This window comes from Camponotus floridanus, unplaced genomic scaffold, assembly GCF_003227725.1.
Source record: "Camponotus floridanus strain SB8 unplaced genomic scaffold, Cflo_v7.5 scaffold16, whole genome shotgun sequence".
In the NCBI taxonomy this organism is placed as follows: domain Eukaryota; kingdom Metazoa; phylum Arthropoda; class Insecta; order Hymenoptera; family Formicidae; genus Camponotus; species Camponotus floridanus.
Genome location: NW_020229281.1, coordinates 1,483,723 through 1,504,890, shown reverse-complemented (window position 1 = coordinate 1,504,890; position 21,168 = coordinate 1,483,723). Strand labels below are relative to the sequence as shown.

The window sequence follows — 21,168 nt, the reverse complement described above, 5'->3', positions numbered from 1 at the left end:
CTGTACGTCGCACATTTAATACGATTAATATACTACGTAATAAAATGTAATACACTAATAAAATAATTAAATATTATTTTTGAAAGCATGATAAAATCCAGGCAACATACGTTTGTGTTTACATTCGACATCCAAAGCACTGAGAGGTTATGTTAGGTTAAGTTAGATCGAAAAAATTTATCGTTTAACAGTTGGCAGCCCTACGAGATAGGCTGTGCAGCACTGCGCGTATATAAAATAAATTTGAAATCGCTTCTAGTCTAACCATCTTCACGCGATCGACTTTATTTGAATTGCACGGCATCGCATCGAATTATGATGCGGCGCCGATTTGTTCGAACGTAATTCGGGACATCGCGATGCTGTATAAGTGTCGAATGAGCACGAATTGTCACGCAAATATGATAAATCACATCTACTCACCGTTCACCGGCTGTTCCACAGGCCGCTCCACTCGCTCGCCTCGGGACGTCCCATTCCGATCTTGATGCACACGATATCATCAACGCGAACGCGCGACACTTTATTCGGCACTCCCGATATTCGCTCGCATCCGATAATCATCATCAAGGGCGCAAATAACGCGACGCGACTTCGCTCCATCTTCGCGATCGCGCTATCACTGAACTGTGAAAAATAGCTGTCGCGCACTTTCACCGACATATTATGAAAGTCGCGCGATCATCCTTGGACACTTTCGACGCTCTTTCACTCGCGATATTCGTTTAAAAACGGTTAAAAGACGCGAAAAATGCGGACGTACGACGATTCGTGTAACTGCGTATGACTCCGATTCACGTATGACGCGTATGACGTAGCGATCACGCGCTAACATGGCGGCCGAACCAGTGCGCATTCGTTTCTGCGCACTGGTTCGGCCGCCATGTTAGCGCGTGATCGCTACGTCATACGCGTCATTGCTACGTCATACGCGTCATACGTGAATCGGAGTCATACGCAGTTACACGGATCGTCGTACGTCCGCATTTTTCGCGTCTTTTAACCGTTTTTAAACGAATATCGCGAGTGAAAGAGCGTCGAAAGTGTCCAAGGATGATCGCGCGACTTTCATAATATGTCGGGGAAAGTGCGCGACAGCTATTTTTCACAGTTCAGTGATAGCGCGATCGCGAAGATGGAGCGAAGTCGCGTCGCGTTATTTGCGCCCTTGATGATAATTATCGGATGCGAGCGAATATCGGGAGTGCCGAATAAAGTGTCGCGCGTTCGCGTTGATGATATCGTGTGCATCAAGATCGGAATGGGACGTCCCGAGGCGAGCGAGTGGAGCGGTCTGTGGAACAGCCGGTGAACGGTGAGTAGATTGTGATTTATCATATTTGCGTGACAATTCGTGCTTATTCGACGCTTATACAGCATCGCGATGTCCCGAATTACGTTCGAACAAATCGGCGCCGCATCATAATTCGATGCGATGCCGTGCAATTCAAATAAAGTCGATCGCGTGAAGATGGTTAAGCTAGAAGCGATTTCAAATTTATTTTATATACGCGCAGTGCTGCACAGCCTATCTCGTAGGGCTGCCAACTGTTAAGGTGCAATTTCATTGACGCTAAAAAGTAGCGTCAATGAAAAGGCCGCTTTACACACTGAAAAAGTTGAAACTGTTTGAACTTTATTTTATTGACGCCAAATCTAGAGAAAGTCTACTGATTTTAATTTGCCGCTGGTTTCTAGCGTCAATGAAATTGCACCTTCATTCATAGATCGCGCTGTCGACGAGACGCGAGATAATTTTATCTTAGATAGATAATTTCTTCACAGGTTAATCGATAACACATAAACCATGTTACTTTCGGTCGATAAAGGTAATCCCTATACTTAACATTTGCCTATTTAATATTTGAAGGTTATGGACCATAACCTGACATGATAATATTTATTGTTTTTGGATCAACATATACATACACACAATATCGCTCAATATTATTCTTTTCTGTTGATATTATATATGTATGCACTTTTATAAACAATATTTATTCTAGGTAGCAAATTTCTTGGCAGTTTTATTAATACGTTTACCTGGAGCTGACGATCCCGCAGAGAATTGACGGAATTGTCGCATCATTTTCATCACACTCCCACGCAAAATTTATGTGACGAAATTATCGCACGTTTGTATATTGTATTTACGCATATCACTCGATGTTTCTCAACGTTTCCGAGATTACACGCTCACTTTCGATAATATTTATTCTCGATAATCTTATATAAATTGTACTTCGGATATAAGAGAGACATAAATAATTCTTAAGACAATAATATGTCATATTATAATATAATTAAGATCATAATTACAGTCATATAATTGTAATCATAATCACCAACTGATTCCGTTTCTTCACACTCACATCAATCACAAATACACTTGCAGCATATGTGCAAATGACAGCTCGAACATATGTCATAGAGATAAAACACGACTAAACTTCATTTTCATTAAAATTGGCCCGCGAATTAAATATAATTGTGACAACATTATCGAACGCTAATTTCTATATGCAAATAAATGATATTAATGCTTATCACGTATCAAAATTTACGTATTAATTTGAAATAAGCTGTTCGAAATTCTCAACTGCTCGGAATCTCGGAATCGGACCCAATATTTATCATTGATTCCTATCAGTTTTACACTATAAATTAAATTTGACAAGTATTTCTCCCATTTTATTCAATCTCAAATAAGACTCGCATCTTATTTTAGTGTCGAAAAATCCGGAAATTTATCTGTTCGCGATTATTTTTTCTCCGGAATAGACGAGAAACTTCGCTCATTCTCGTCTCGAAAAATCGAACCGTTTCTCGACGCATGCGCAGCTGTATATATACACCGGCTACAAGCCAGGTCATGTCATTATTCCGTCAGCAAGCGATCGTATTAAGTTGTGGTGAGAAGATTATTCTATTACAAATATACGTTCTATAACAAATATACGCAGTTGTACTGTGGTAATACGATATACACGGTTGTATTGTGAATTCTATAACACGAATTAAGAGCAAATTTATTCATCGTATTCACCTAATATTTATGTAAGTACCTAATATATTGTTAATTTATATTATTATGTATATTAAACCAATGTTTTAATATATGTTATATTTTATAGATCAACGTCAAAGCGAGAAAATGTCTTTGATCCCATTGTTGTTGTCCGAATGGGTGGAGGATCTAGATCCTTATAGTCCGCTAGAACAAAACTTCACTCTGAGGCTACGGCCAGAACAGCTATCGTCACCGACTAGAACTAACACTAGCCTCTATCTGGATTTGGCACCGCGACGACATCCCACCCTGGATCAGCTCAAAACTCTGGTGGAATTAATGCAACAACGCGAAAGCAACGGTCCAACTGTCTCTCCTCCCGTGAATAAGGATGACTTTCAAGTAGTATTGGATGTGCAGCAGTTTGAGCCGCATGAAATCGAGGTGAAGATTGTGGATAATTTTCTCGTCATCACAGCTAAGCATGAGGAAAAGCGAGACGAGCATGGTTGGGTGTCTCGTCAGTTTGTCAGGAAATGCAAGTTGCCAGAGGACTCTAATGTGGAACAGCTTACATCCAAATTGTCCTCCGATGGTCTTCTAATGATTATTGCGCCTAAGAAACGACCATTGAAGGAAGAGACAGAGAGAACAGTCCAGATTGAACGTACTGGGAAACCTTTCATCAACAAACCGCGAGAAAAGAAACCCAAACAAAGCGAGGAAGAGAAGCAGACAGAGTGAAAAATTAGCATTTCATTTAGGCATATTGCTCATTAAATTATTTCTATATATCTTTAATTATTAGGCTGCGATCATATAATAAGCTATTTTGTTTGTAATGTAGATTTTTGCAACTTAAAATGTCTATAATGTATAAGCTAAAATGGTACAGATAATAATATTATAATTACATTCCGAGAGCATTCTTAGGTATATATATATTATAGAATATATTTATGTAAAATTTATTTATGTTAAAATTCAATATATATATAAACATTTCTTGTTATATAGTTTAGTATATTATAACAATAACATTTGCTATTTATAAGGAAATGACTAGATTTGTGTGAATGCGATACAATTCATTAATCACCTACATATCACATTAATTTGTATTGTACGTTTTCTATTTTATATTTAGTTCAAGGTTATATTATGAAATATTTTTATTTAAGTTTGTTAAGAGAAATGACTGTTAGAAAACCTAAAATTACACGTTACTTTAATCAATATAAAATTAAGTGGAACATAGAAGATTAATTATACATTGTAAGATTGATGTATAATGGAGCTGCAATTATTTATTATGGATTTATAAAATAAAAATTATTGAAATTAACATTATTGTCATCTTATATCAAATTATTATCTCTTAAGGAATTTTACATTTCTAGTCTATCTTTTATATAGTTATGGCATTTCTTGTTTCTATTACTACATAATATTCATCTTGCAATTATTCACGTGTATGCAAACTTATTCTCTCTATATACATTATCATTAAAATTAACATAATTATCATTTTATATCAAACTATTATTATCTGTTAAGTATAAACTCATATTTGTACTTTTTTAATGTAAGTATAGTTATCACTCATATATGCTTTTATATTTATTTCGAAATTATTTTACGCACATAAATAATTTATTTTTTCTGTATATAGAAGAAAAGAAATTAAGATTATTATGACAAGATTTTAAAATAAGATTAAGAAATAGAAAATTTTCACATATATTTTCACATATATTTTTTATACATATATAAACATATATATGTATAAAAAACATTTTGTATTTTTAATCTTATTTTAAAATCTTGTTATATAATAATCTTAATTCTTTTTCTTTTATATGCAGAAAAAAAATAATTTATGTGCATAAAATAATTTCAGAATAAATATAAAATCATACATAAGAGTAATGACTGTACAAAAAGGCAGAAATATGAGTTTATACTTAATAAATAATAAAAAACAGTATATATATATATATATATATATATATATATATGTGTATGTACACAAAACAGAATTTACCAGAATTCGCGAATGCGGAATGCACAGCATGATAGTTCATGCTAAAAAAAACAACTTTTTCCTTTGACAAAATTGCATCTGAATATTATTTTTTTAAATCACTTTAAGCTAAGGAATAAGCGCTTTATTGTGCAATAGCAATCGTCACATCAGAAATGGTTCAACTATACAAAAAAATCTTATCCCCAGAGCGAATATGTATCTACAAATAAAAAGTTTGCATTTCGAACATAAACTTTAAAACATTTATTAATCCATTTTAGAGCCAAAAAAATTCTTAGAACGTTGGGGCAATAATTTTTGATTAAAATTATTCACATGTTATTTAATCTACTTATTTTACTTTCAATTATTGCTTTGGTGATAACATTAATAGAATTTTATTCAATTTCGACTAGTATTTTCAATCATACAGATAGGAATTATTACAATAATTAAGCGATATAATTTAATCTGAATAAAATCAACAGAATAAAAAGAAAAAAACAAGTCAAAAAATAAAAAAATAATAAAGAAATTTTTTAAACTTTAATATCTGAAATATTTTCTTTAGTATTACTAGACATATGCCATTTGGCAAAGATTTATTATTTCTTAATTTGCATACATATGCGTACTTTATACATATGTATTAATTAATACATATGTATATACATGGCATTTTTAGCATCAAGAATTTTAATATTTATATTAGAAAATTTTTTTCCAGTTATATATTTTAATATATGCAAGAGGAAAAATAATTTAAGAGGAAATAATTTAAATAATAAATGTAAATATTATAAAAGTGTCATTCACAATTTTATTTATTTTATTTTATTTACTACAATTAATAATACAATTTTCTGATCGAATATCATATAGCTGTTTTCTCTAAATATGATCATACACAAAAAAACATAATTGCTTTACATAGAAAAAATAGATAATTTTTTATATCATTTTTATCCCATTATAATTATTTTAGAAATCGAAGATCTAATGATCTTGTTTAAATATATTTTAAAAAATAGATAAAATCTTTAATACTTGTTTTGAAAAAATTTTGAAGAAGAATAAAATCCGAGAAACGCTTAAAAATAATAAAAATAATAAAAATAATAAACTTAATTAAAAATTACAAATTAAAAAGAATAAATTAGAAATTATAAAATTCACACATAGAGAGAAAACATCTATATAGTTATAGATATAATTTAATTACATCAATTTGATTACATAAATTGTGTATTGATATAATATAAAAAGACTATATGGTATGAACGTATATAAAACATTTCATAATTTTAATGCTATAAAAACTAATAATTATACAAGAAAAAAATAATAGTTTTATGCTATTTTCGATTGTTCTGAAGAAGATATTCTGCATATAAATATTTTAAAAATAAAAAAGACAAACTATGAAAGAACAATTTTGAGAAAAATTTGAATTTAATTATTTTTGTCTATAAAATTTAACAGATATTTATTTGATAAAACATAGCATTGTTTTTTATATAAGTAGGATATAAAAAAATTATTTTTCTTGATAATATTATCTTTTGATAGTATTATCTTGATAAATTATCTTCTATGTGAAACAATAAAAAATAGCCGTAAATCTTTGGTTAAAAATTCACAAAGTAGACATTAAAAATCATTTATTATGCCGACAATCATTAGCACAATAACAATTGCAACATGGCAAGAAACAACAATTCTTGCCAAAGAAGATTAAACACAAAAAACAAGGAAAAATTTATACACTCAAAACAAATTTCGATGATTGTTATGCTTGAAAGTATGTCTTCTTTTTTTGTTAAAAACATAAACTAATTATATATTTCACCTAAAATACCAAGTATATGCATGGTCTGCATAAATTACTATTTTATTGCGTTTATTCTGTTTTATATACTACAGATTATGATTCAGTTTTATTTATAACCGACAATAAATACTGTTCAAAAATGTTTTTATATTGAGAAAGTTTTCAGTTAGATAAACTCTAACGATATAATCAAAATACTTTTACACTTTCAGTCACTCTTAATAACAATAAAAATTGTAATTCTAACATTTAGTTATCAAGTTATATAAGCATACAATTAATTATATTACAGTTGATTATATAATAAAAAATGATGATGAAAATGGAGATTTAAAAGATTTAAAATAGATTAGATAAGATTTAATATGTAATTTAAAAAAAGAAATAAAATCTATAGTTGCCTAAAATTTGGAGTTTAAAATTGCAAAGTTTGAAATAATTGCACATTGCACAATGTATCATTAAAATATTTCAGATTTTTGTAGAATATATGAATTATGATCAATGCATTAATTAAAACACAAACATGTTTTATATAAACTATAGAAATCGTTTAATATATTGATTTTTAGATGAACAAACAATTACTTGAATAATAGTTTGATTTTATCTATGTATTTAAACACCTGATTTTTTAATAGTGCTTAACAATTTTTAATACTTTTGAACCTCTTGAATTTTGTATTTATTGAAAAAAAAACTTTTTACATAAGTGTTTACGTGAGTGTTTCTTGATTATGTTCTTTTTTCTTTTTTAGAAACATTAATTACAATTTATTACTTATTACTTTGTAACTAATATATAAATTGTGAATTTTGGACAATTTTGTAAGCTAGTTATACTATAGAAGCTAGTTATATTATAGAATTTGTCTTCAAAGTGATAATAAAACAATTATAAAATAATCTAGGTAAAACCTAGAAAATTTAGGTAATCTAACTTTTAGAAGGTATAATTGAACATTTATATAAGATATTTATGAAGCATGACATTTATGAAGCATGACAATGCAAACATTGGTACACTTGATTAATAATAGCCATATAATGGAAGGGGAAACAGTCTGTTTAGAATTACAGATCTTTCAGTCCGAGTTAGGCTGTCGTAGAAGTTTGAAGGTCCATCGGTAAGCTTTCTCGGTTTTTTACTAAAAATTTTATATTAGATATAAAATACACAACTAGCTTATAATTACACAAGATACATTACACAATTATAGTATAATAGAATTAGAATTAGAATTAAAATTAGAATTACTGTTATTTGCAAATGAATTTTTAAATGTATTAAAATAATCGTATTATGTCAGATAATTTTAATTTAAAAAACATATGTAATTATTTATATTTCCTCATGTTATTAATCGCTCACAAAAACCGATTCGTAAAGAAATCAACTTCTAGTAAATTTAGTCAATTTGCTGTAAAGAAATAGATAATGAATAATTACTCGAATACTGAAACTACGAATACCATATTGAACAGAAAAAATATTCCAAATATATAAAACTAATAGGAATATAAGGAATTTAAATAAGGACACATTAAATTGTGCCTTTCTATATATAATATACTATTCTATATATAATATTCTATATATAATATTCTATGTATAATATATTTAATAATTATTATTAAATAAAAATATAAAAAAGAAACAAGAAAAATTCTTAGATTTAACAGAGACTTACAGAATGTTAAAGTAGATGATTAGCATTTCAAAATAAATGATTAGCATTTCAATAAGAACAAAAAATGTTTTATACAAAGCGATATAAAGATAGAAAGAAGAAGGAGACAGAAGGAAAGAAAGAGATATCAAGAAAAACATTTTTAATAACAAATAATTAAATTTTTTCCAAGCTATCTTATATATATATATATATATATATATATATATATATATAAATATAAATTTTAAAACTAAATAACTCAATAAAGAAAATAACTCAACAAAGAAAAATGCGTTTTTATATAGTGATAGATATATTTCTATTCTAAGATGTGCTTCTATATTACAGTGAAAAATTTGTTATCTGCTTTAAATTATTTGATTCTATTGGCATAAATTAGTTAGGCTAAAGTGCAATTTCCAAGGCCAGAATTTCATTTGTAATAAATATTTGCAATGTAACAATACAGATAGTGTTTCGTGTTGTATAAGTATGCAGATTCTAATGCGCAAAAAATTATACTTTTTTGCATCGATACCATAGTATTTATTTATAAAAATATGTTATATTAATTGGAAGTCGTATAAATTTAAATTTATTTAACAAATTAAGAAAAATCATATTACATTTTTACAGATTTATTAATTCACATAAATCTAAAAAATATGTAATATTATTTTTTTCTAATTTGTCGAAAGAATTTAAACGTTCATATAAGTTTATATACTGAAAAATATTGCATTCAAAGTGAAAAAAATTAAGAACTGTATTGTAATACTGAAAAATATATTATTACTAAAAATATATTAATAAAATAAATATTTAACGATTTACGTATATGTACCTTACATATATGTTTTAAATACTTTAAATATACGTGTAAGTAAAGTAACACAGATTTAACAGAGGTTACAAAATAAATAATTATATACAAAATAATATTTTATAAATAATAATATTTATAAAATATTTCACACGTAGGTGTATAGTTGATAAGGTAATAAAAATGTATGAGTGTCTAATAGTTTTTCATTGCTATACTGGCTATCCGTGAACTATTAGAAAGTTGTCCATACCTTTCAAAATTTTAACAATCTATACTTTTACTATTTTTTTCAACTACTATTTCTTATCAATCTTTCTATATAGTATGTGGTTGTCTTAATATAAATTTCAAGATATATTAAACAAAATTTTGAAAAATCAAGTATTAAAAATTCTTTAAAATAACAAAGAAAAGTTCTGATTAATATATATTTAAAAATAAGACTTTCTCTCATTAATTTTAATAATCAGTTTATTAAGAATATTCTCAATTACATACAGGATTATAATTGGCCACCTTGAATATCTATTAATGATACATTTTCATGGAAAATGTTTCAGACAAAAATAAATAGAGTTAAAGGAGGAAAAAAGATAAAGATATTAGTTTGACCTTGGTGTAAAAGTGTGCTAAGGTTACATGAAAATCTAGAATCTAGTTTTACACACACACACACACACACACATATATATCGTTTTTTTACTCGTTAAAGTGCAAAAGTTGAAATATATCTTTTTACAAAGATATATATATTTATAATATCTATTGATATGTTGAAATATTAATAGACAGTGAATTATAAGTAATTGAAGAACTTTCTTTCAAAATAATTTTTTAAACTGTTAATGGCTAGCAAATTCTTTAGACAATTATAAATTTTAAAATATTATTTTAATAAAATATTTTAATTTTCAATTTTTATTTTTTCACTCAGATGTGTAAAAAATTAAGAACTTTTAAAGTATTTACGAATATACTGAAAAAATACTGATAGACTAAAAAATATTTTGTTTGATAAAAGTAAGAGAAAATTTGGCTGAATCATGAAACACGAGAAAAGATCATTATGTTATTTGAACCGAAAAGACAAGATAAGATAAGATATAATTTTATATCAACTTCAAACTCATAATATTACAAATAACATTACGTAAAAAGATTCAAAAATATATTCAGTAATCAATTATATATATATAATATAATAAGATAAGATATAATTTTATATTCAAATTCATAATATTACAAATAACATTACGTAAAAAAATTCAAAAATATATTCAGTAATCAATTATATATATATATATATATATATATATATATATATATAATTGATTACTGAATATATTTTTGAATCTTTTTAATGTAATGTTATTTGTAATATTATGAGTTTGAATATAAAATTATATCTTATCTTATATATATATATATATATATATATATATATATATAGGGTGAATCAAAAGTATGTATTAAAAATTTGTGAGCGTGTTCCTGGATAAAAAAGAAGAACAAATATTTATATGAGCATATAGTCGCAAACGCTTTGTTATCGAAATAATAGACATGAATTAGCAATATCAAAATATAATATAATTTATTTGAACGTTTACAGTTTTATTGTTCTTTATAAGAGATGCTCTACGTGTCCTTCATTTTTAAGAACGTCGTTTCAACATCCAGAGAATGATCTATCAAACATCAATCAACAATGAAGATGACCTATGGACACGAGTCCATAATTCTTGCGAGATGATCCGTGGAAATCCTGATGTTTTCGAACGAGTGCGCCAGTCATGTAGACGTCGTGCTCAGGCATGTTTTGAAAGAACAACAAAACTGTAAGCGTTCAAGTAAATCATTACTTGATACTGCTAATTTATTATACGTTCATTATTTCTATAACGGAGCATTTGCGATTATATGGTTATATGAACGTTTGTTCTTCTTTTTTATCCAGAAACACGCAAATTTTTGACACACCCGCATACTTTTGACTCACCCTGTATATATATATATACAGGGTGAGGCATCTAAAACAGGCCACCTGAATAACTCCGTTGGTAAGCCGAATACAAAAAAATTGTTCAGACAAAAGTTGTATGGTTTTAAGGGGGACATATGATGGTGTCATTAGTTTAATCTTGAAGAGCCACCCGAAGGTCACGTGAAGGTCAGCTCCAACTTTTTAAATGGGACACCTTATATGCTTTTGCACATTCTTGTAGCTCATCTCAAGAGCTTTCCAAAACACTACAATTATGTTAGTTTTCATTAAATACTTTCCAAGTTATGAGGCTTGAAATCATTTTTTAATTTTAGATAAACCGTAAAATATCTTGTAAAATATTCATTTTTCGATTATTTTACCTTAATACTTTTATGTACAAAATAATGAGAAGAATCAATTGGTGTAAAGAAAACACATAATTGCTTCGAACAAAAAAATGTAATTTGCAATTAACAATTACATTTTTTTGTTCGAAGCAATTATGTGTTTTCTTTACACCAATTGATTTTTCTCATTATTTTGTACATAAAAGTATTAAGGTAAAATAATCGAAAAATGAATATTTTACAAGATATTTTACGGTTTATGTAAAATTAAAAAATGATTTCAAGCCTCATAACTTGGAAAGTATTTAATGAAAACTAACATAATTGTAGTGTTTTGGAAAGCTCTTGAGATGAGCTACAAGAATATGCAAAAGCATATAAGGTGTCCCATTTAAAAAGTTGGAGCTGACCTTCACGTGACCTTCGGGTGGCTCTTCAAGATTAAACTAATGACACCATCATATGTCCCCCTTGAAACCATACAACTTTTGTCTGAACAATTTTTTTATATTCGGCTTACCAACGGAGTTATTCAGGTGGCCTGTTTTAGATGCCTCACCCTGTATATATATATATATATATATATATATATATATATATATATATATATATATTGTTGTGTATTAAAAATCGTAAATCAGCGTCATCCCGACGAACACGGACATCAGGGCCGTAACAATATATATATATATATATAATATATATAATATATATATATATATATATATATATATAATATTTTAATTAATTCTAACATATAGATATATCTTAGAATAAAGATTTCTAAGAATAAGTTGTTTTGAAATTTAATATTTTATTTTAGATTGATTAAATTGTAACAATTATTCTTACAATTAATAGACTTACAACAGAACTGAGAAAACATTGCTATTAATATTGATATCGATGCTTTGAAAATATAAATCAAATATCGGAGGAGAAAAAGAATATTTAAAAAAAAAAAATAAAATAAAAGCCTCTAATTTGTAAAATTATTTTTTTATATTTTATAATATTTTAATTAATTCTAACATATAGATATATCTTAATTAGATCCTAACATATTAATAGAGTCATAAGAAGTTATAAACACGTAATTAATAAGAAATTATAAACACATAAGAGATAATTCATAATTCATTGGATTGTAATCGAGATAGGATTTGCTTTCTATTTTTTATTTTTCCTTATTTTATACGTAAAAATATTTAGTAATGTGATGAATATTTTCTTGTTTTCTTAACAACGTGTTCCTAATGTTTCAAGTATCTTAAGAAAAATTATTCTCATATTATGTTTTCAAAATCATTAGAATTTTGCTCGGTTATTATAGTATATTATATTAATTTTATAGTATATTATATTAATTTATTATAGTATATTATATTTATTTAGTATAATTTAAGTAATATAATTTTTTTTAAATATTATTTTGTCTATGATTTTATATATAAGAAAATTATTTTGATTTTGTAATGAAAATATCTTTAGTTACATATCTTCAATAGTAAATAATAAACATATATGCATAACCATCTCTCTCTCTCTCTCTCTCTCTCTCTCTCTCTCTCTCTCTCTCTCTCTCTCTCTCTCTCTCTCTCTCTCTCTCTCTCTCTCTAGTTATGCATATATGTTTATTATTTACTATTGAAGATAAGTAACTGAAGATATTTTCATTACAAAATCAAACTAATTTTCTTATATATAAAATCGTAGACAAAATAATATTTAAACAAATTATATAGCTTTATTCTTATATCTTTATTCTTAGATTTAATTAATTCTTACTTGTACGTTCATTTGTATATGCATTCTAGTGATAAATTAAGTATTAAAAAATGTTGTTTTTTTTTGGCAGGTAAATCGTTTCACCTGAATTATGGAAGCATGCTTGACTGCTAGTTGTGCGGCTGCAATAAACAGCTCTCCTGCTAATATCTTTCCATACCTAGTGCAAACGCTTCTAGCAGCGCAATGTAGCTTAGCCAGTGATATTTACCCTCCAGATCGTTCAGAAGAAATTGCGGCTTCTAATATAGAATTTGACTTTATAATTGTTGGTAGTGGAAGCGCTGGATCTGTGGTGGCCAATCGTTTAACCGAAGTAGAAGATTGGAAAATACTGTTAATCGAAGCTGGCGATAATCCCTCTGTACTTAATGAGATTCCCGGGGCCTTTTTGATGCAAATAGACTCACCGATAGATTATTCATACGATGTTGAACCCGAAAAATTTGCTTGTCACGGTAGCAAAAACAAATTGTGCAAATGGGCAAAAGGGAAAGCTCTCGGCGGCAGCTCTACTTTAAATGCTATGCTCTATATTATGGGCAATGACGAGGATTACAACGAATGGTCTCGAATGGGAAACGAAGGATGGAGTTATGACGAAGTTCTCCCATATTTCAAGAAATCGCAATCTTGCGGTCATGGACATAGTGACGAATGGAGGAGCAAATACTGTGGTCATGACGGACCTTTAAATATCAGGTATTTCAACTATACTAATCCGGACGTATTTGAAATGGTTCTAGATGCCGCTCGCGAAATGGACATACCTATTTTGGACGTAATTAATAATGGCGAGAAATTTATCGGATACGGTGTAGCCCAAGGCACTTTGGATAAAGGTCGCAGAATGAGCACTTCGAAAGCTTTCCTGTCGTCAATTAAAGATAGAAGCAATCTCTACGTAATGAAATCGACTCGAGCCGACGCCATTCTCCTCGATGGTACTCGAGCCGTTGGAGTACGCGTAACTTTGAAGGACGGAAGGTCAATCGACGTAAAAGCCTCGAAAGAGGTGATCTTGTCAGCGGGCAGCATAGGCAGTCCCCAACTTCTTATGCTTTCCGGTATCGGACCCAAGCAGCATTTATATGAAATGGGAATACCTAATGTCGTTGATTTACCTGTCGGCCAGAATCTTCAGGATCATCTTAGATGGACCGGCATATTCTTGGATTTCAAAAACCACAGCGCAATATTTTCACCCACGTATTTATTGGATGAGGCTTACGAGTATTTAATTTATAATCGAGGTCCCTTCGCAACTAGCGCAGCTTATGATCTTCATGGGTTCGTCAACGTACATGATTCGAGCTCCAAGTATCCAAACATTCAGTTTCATCATATTCATTTTTTACAAGGCCAAATGGATAAAGCATTCGCTTCACTAGTGCAGTTCTACATAAACAAAGAAATAAGTCAAGATATAGTAAAATTGTTAACAGATAAGTCAATACTCGCTCCTGTACCTGTTCTGCTAAAGCCGAAGAGCACAGGCGAATTGCGACTACGTAGCAAAGATCCAGTAGATCGAATCAGAATCTTCGCCAATTATTATTCTGTACAAGAGGATATGGACACGATGTTAAAATCTTTGGACATTGTGAAGAAGATGTTGAATACGGAGACATTTAAACGACATGGAATAAGATTGCATCATTTAGATATTGCGGATTGCCGTGATACTGAACCTGATTCCGAGGAATACTGGAAGTGTAATTTGCGACATATGTCGTTTACAATTTATCATCCTGTTGGAACGACCAAGATGGGCCCTCAAAGCGATCCCACAGCTGTTGTAAGCCCACGATTAAAAGTCCATGGTATACAGGGATTAAGAGTGATCGATGCATCCATTATGCCGACAATTACTAGTGGAAACACAAATGCGCCTACAATAATGATAGGCGAGAAAGGCGCAGACTTGATCAAAGAGGATTGGGCAATTATAAAAGGCAAGGATGAATTGTAAAAGATACATTTCAAAATAACTTTAAAACTTTTATCAAACTTTTCTTCTTTCTTTTTTTATAATAATTTTTTTTATAATAATTTCTGTATTATGAGGATCAAATGCTAATATTAAAGTACAAATGGTAAAGTACAGAAGCTAATATTTAAGTACAAATGGTAAATATTATCTTATTTTTTATAATGATAAATATTATATTTCATTCATAATGGTAAATATTGCCTTACTAATTTCAAATAATAGATAGATATATACTTATATGTACAATATATGGATGTCTATAGATATCTTTTTATTTCTTTAATTAATTATTATAAGATCTAATAGTATAATTGTAGAATTCTTTTCTTCAGCGACTGACATAAGAAGTTTGATTTTAATATTTAATTTTGTAATTAAAAAGATGATATATAACTAATTGTAACAATAAAGATGTGTAAAATATATAATATTAGAATATTATATTCTAAACAAAAAAGTTTATAAATAATTAAAACAATATCTTTAAACAGTATATTTTCTTGTTAATTTTGTTTATTCTTTCATAATTTTTTATAGAATTATCATAATAATTCTTGTAAAATATAGTTTTTAAAATAACATATTTATTGTTAGAAAACATACATGTATAAACATAATTCAAATTAAAATCTTTATATAGCATCTTTTATAATTAACTTTGTTATTATTTATAGTAGATATTTATAGTAGATAAAGAATTTATTAAAAGTGGAGAAAAGAAAATTATAAAATTACTAATATTATATATTTTATATTAACAGTTTGTGTATATATATCTGCATCAGATAGACCTGTACCTGTAAAACAAATTTTTTTTACAATTTTATATAACAAACAGCATTGTACTTAAGCATTTGCATCTTTTCTTAATATGCTTCTTATAAAAATTTATATCACGATATCATATTTTATAATAGGTTTTAAAAATATTTTATATATAATATTGATGACTTGTATGTTCAAAACTTATTGAAACGTAGTAAAATTATATTGATTTAATAATGTTTGTTTATTTTCAACTTTATCCTACAGTTTTAATCCAATTTAAAAATATATCTCTTTTTCTTCCTATTTGAATATCTTTTATTTTAAATATATTTTTTAATTTTATTATTAAATATAAATTGCTATTATGTGAAAAAATATCTTATAAATTATTAAAGATATGCAAATTAAAAAGTTGTCATGTATAATACGATTTTAAAACAGGATGTTCAAATGTAGCATTGTTAGAAGCAATAAATATTAATACGTATTACATGTCGCGCAGCCAACATAATAACATCACATTAGTTTTAATATTTAAAAAAAATTGATCTTACACTAGACATAAGAAAACAAAAATAGATATAAATAGCATAATGTGCGTGGTTGTACAGATCCTGACCTTGCAGTTTTACCATGAGTAAGTACTATAAATATACTTTGTTGATATCAAATTAGACTTGGCCGCAATGTAAATACATTACTATGATTATTTGTCGCGTGAAGAATAAAATATCATTAATTCACGATATATATTTGTGTAATAAATTTCAATTGTATGCAAATATGTGGATATATTTAATTTTGTTGCAATTTAAACATTTAAGATTAAACATTAAAGATTAAAAAAAGTTGGAAAAAGACTAAAGAGAAAGAGAATATATCAAAGAAACTTTATTTATAAATTTATTTAAACTTTATTTATAAATTTTCTGAATATTGCTATTTTATGAAAAATGAAATAAGAAATTATTTTATTTAATCCATATTTATAAATGTTTAATGTAATATACTTTAATCAGTCCTAATAAAATTCTAAGTAGTACACACATACACATATATGTATATGTGTGTGAATGTGCATGTATATATATAGATATAAATAAATATATATATATATATATATATATATATATATTTACATAAATGTATTTAATTATAAGTATACATTATTCTCCAGTTTTGCAAATGTGCAATTGTATTTTATAAAATAACAGTACATATTATATATATATATATATATATATATATATATATATATATCATCATATCAAAGCAATCTTACCTAAGGGAAATCCAAACTATGATTAACATCACTTTTACAAAGTAAAGAATTATTTTATGATTCACTATTATATAACAGTGACGATACAACACAATACGCTACGACACAAATATCTTTTATATATATTTTATATATTTACTTCCATAAGTATAAACGTATTATTATATGTCGTTATAGTTTTAATGTAAGTGAAATTATATATTATAAAAGAATATTGTTTCATATCATATCGTGTTGTGTATCTTAATCGTGCGTTTTATCAATTTATATCTATCTTGACGTTACTTTACATTTTGTTAAAGATGATGAGAATATTTTTAGCGCATTATATTTAAAACAGCAACTGAATGCAAAAGCGGTGCAATTAGCAAATTTATATATTGACAATCACACATCCTCATATTCCAAATACTCTCGTTTCTAAACAAAGGATTTTTCATACTTAATAATGATATTTTAAATTATTTTTCGTGATAACATATACTATTCGTGCATAATTAACTATATATAATATATATTGTAAATAAAAATATATTGCAAATAAATTGTAATATAAATAAAATAAATGATTAAATAATTTAAAGAATTTAAATTATATAAAAATTAAAATTAAAATTAATGTGTGTTATATTAATTACAAGTTAAATTAAAAATAATACTTAAAGCGATAATATACGCACTAATAATAATAATATAAATGCATATAAATCACAGTTGTATAAAAAGACTCAAAAAGAAAAAACATTGAAAAATTCTGCAAAAGCAGTGAGTAAGATATAGTCTTTGAAATATTAAAAATTTATTAGACTTGTACCATATTGTATTCTTGCAGTTAACTGTATGTTTCTTTTAACGTAGACGTAACCAGAATCATTTTACTGGATATAACAAGAACGTTGCATGTTTCTCGATAATAACGTCTACAACGCAATTCGTAGCATCAATCGATTCTTACAAGATTGATTTACTTGATTATTTCTTTTTAATAATTTCTAACAAATTATTAAATAATTTAAGGATAAAACATCTATCCTGACTAAACGATTATACAATAACATGTACATGGATAAATATTGAATTATATGATAATTATGTGATAATTGATGAAATAAAATTATTTTATACTCTACAATATATAATTTTGATTATATTATGAGGGATTTATGAAGGAAAGAACCGATAACGAGAAGAATGAACGGGAAGGAATCAAGGCTCTAACGGAATTTGTCATCGGTCAAAAATATAACCGGGAACGAACGCATAAACGTAATCGAGAAATTAGAAGCTCGTTCTCGAATATGTCCGATGCCGGTTCGGGAACATACATACGTTGCTCGATATTAAATATAATTACTTTAATATATAATTATAATATACATTAAAAGAACTTTATATACAATCTTTTTTATAATTTTACAATTTCTTTTTGTAAGCTTCTTAGCCTCAATAAGATGAAATTTTTGTAATAGATTATATAAATAGAAGCGATTTTCCATCATTAATTAATTTTAATGTGTAAAATCGTAAGATTAATTTTTTTCTAGTGTCTAATTATTTTCTTTCTCATCTTCTGCATTTAATATGTAATAAGTATTGATTGAATCAAAAAATTTGTTTACTTCTTTACATAACTTTTAAATCGAAATTAAAGGAAAAAACACACACGTTTTCCGATTAATATTACAAATTAAAATCGCGAAATATGTTATCACGAATAACGCTTAAAGATTATTTTCTCTCTGCTAGAGCGTCGAAATTTGAATTCAACACACTCCAATAGTTTGAATATCGTTTAATGATACATATGCGGATGAGGGAAAGAACCGGTAACGAGAAGAATGAACGCGAAGGAATCAAGGCTCTAATCTGTCATCGGACAAAAATATAACCGGGAACGAACGCATAAACGTAATCGAGAAATTAGAAGCTCGTTCTCGAATACGTCCGATGCCGGCTCGGGAACATTCTCGCGGTTCCCCGACGTACAACGGTCGATGCGACGTACACACACGCACGCACACACTCATTCGCGCGAGCCGGCTCGCTATAAATGCGCCGGTGTGCGCCGGCGTAGCAACAGTTGACAGCGAGCAATCGCGAATTGAACAGCGAGTCTGCGAGAGCGAATCGAAGCTTCTAGTTCGGCTCATCTGCCAATTTTCTCCAAGACTTTCCGAGAGAAGAAGCAACTCCAATATGTCTCTGGTACCGCTATTGTTCTCCGACTGGTGGGAAGACCTGGAGTATCCTCATCGGCTCTTCGACCAGCACTTCGGCCTGGGTATTCGCCCGGATCAACTGGCGCATCCGAGCATCTTGGAACGCTTCAGTCAACGCGATCCCCGGCGTGCGAGACCTTTAATTTACTATCGACCTTGGGGCGAGTTATTGCGCAATAGCACCGAAGGCGGCACGTCTACCGTGAAAGCCGACAAGGACAAGTTCCAGGTAATTTTGGACGTGCAACAATTCAAGCCGGAGGAGATCAACGTCAAGGTTGTGGATAAGTGCGTAATAGTCGAAGCCAAACATGAGGAGAAGCAGGATGAGCACGGCTGGATCTCGCGTCAGTTTGTACGCAAGTACATGATACCTGAGCAATGCAACATCGAGGAGGTGTCATCGAGCCTGTCATCGGACGGCGTGTTGACCATCACCGCGCCCAGGAAGGAGAAGTCGGAGACGAAGAACGAGCGCTCGATCAAGATCGAACATACCGGCAAGCCTGCCATTCAGGAGAAGTCGAAGGAAGAGAAGAAGAAGGAAGAGAAGAAGGGTTAAATATGGACATTTTGTGAAAATGATATTCCTCTTATAATTCATACAATGTATTATGAAAGGTCGTTCCTGTTTACGCTTTATGTATGTGTGATTTAAATTTTTTTTCTTTTCTTATTTTGCGTGTAGTATGCTTGAAGCATTCATGGTTGCTCTTCTTTAAATTCTTATTTTTGTAAGATAACAAAGGATCGAATAAAAATTGTTCGTTGATCTTTATCGAGTGTGTTTTCAAAGTTCTACGCATATGTCACTTCCTGTCCTACTTTCCTTAGGCTAGAATTTCGTAGTGGAGTTAAATAATGTGACAGATCAGAGATTAGATTAGAGATTGAATTAGATATAAAGTATGATAAACAGAAAATACATAGAAAGAAAAACAAGTCTTTTAGTCATGCAAAAGTTTGCTACAGAAGTTTAAGATAAATGTAATTTTTCGAAAAACTTAGTTGCATAATTTTAACACATTTTTGCTATATCTAGATATATAATTTTAGACATTCTTCTATTACAAAAGAAATATATGTTAGAAAATATAAGAATACAGTTGACATAAATAATCTTATATTCGATGTATATAATTTCTCTCTATAAGATATGTATAACTAATGCGCTTATACATACACAATTTCAATTTTGTTTACATTTAAAATTTATTACGTATTTATATTCACATATTTTACACAACTTTGAATTAATATAAGTCGATTAAACTTTCTTTCTAAGTTTTGTTAGTTTTTGATATATATACTTTTCTACATTTAAAATAAAAAATCTATTTATATTTACAATCTTTACACTGAAAAAATAAAAGAAATATATAAACAAGTACAGAAGAATTCAAAAATACAATTACGCA

At 28.4% G+C, this 21,168-nt stretch overlaps 3 protein-coding genes across 4 annotated transcripts; all 3 read left to right on the top strand.

Annotated features, from left to right (window-relative positions):
- Positions 1-2,710: 2,710 nt before the first annotated feature.
- Positions 2,711-3,929, top strand: LOC105251755 (protein lethal(2)essential for life). Its single transcript, XM_011258745.3, has 2 exons — positions 2,711-3,057; positions 3,135-3,929. Exon 2 carries the CDS (start codon positions 3,155-3,157, stop codon positions 3,752-3,754), a length of 600 nt encoding a protein of 199 aa, XP_011257047.2. The 5' UTR covers positions 2,711-3,057; positions 3,135-3,154; the 3' UTR covers positions 3,755-3,929.
- A 3,997-nt stretch (positions 3,930-7,926) lies between these two features.
- On the top strand, positions 7,927-15,620 carry LOC112637383 (glucose dehydrogenase [FAD, quinone]-like). 2 transcript variants are annotated; one of them, XM_025406992.1, is made up of 2 exons: positions 7,927-7,994; positions 13,559-15,620. In XM_025406992.1, the coding sequence occupies exon 2, from the start codon at positions 13,580-13,582 to the stop codon at positions 15,458-15,460; it is 1,881 nt and encodes a 626-aa protein (XP_025262777.1). In that variant the 5' UTR covers positions 7,927-7,994; positions 13,559-13,579; the 3' UTR covers positions 15,461-15,620. The 2 variants fall into 2 exon arrangements, with proteins under 2 accessions (XP_025262777.1, XP_025262778.1); XM_025406993.1 differs by lacking the exon at positions 7,927-7,994 and adding an exon at positions 11,086-11,204.
- Positions 15,621-19,589: 3,969 nt separating this feature from the next.
- LOC105251000 (protein lethal(2)essential for life) lies at positions 19,590-20,528 on the top strand. Its single transcript, XM_011257467.3, has one exon. It carries the CDS (start codon positions 19,728-19,730, stop codon positions 20,310-20,312), a length of 585 nt encoding a protein of 194 aa, XP_011255769.1. The 5' UTR covers positions 19,590-19,727; the 3' UTR covers positions 20,313-20,528.
- The last annotated feature ends 640 nt before the right edge of the window (positions 20,529-21,168 follow it).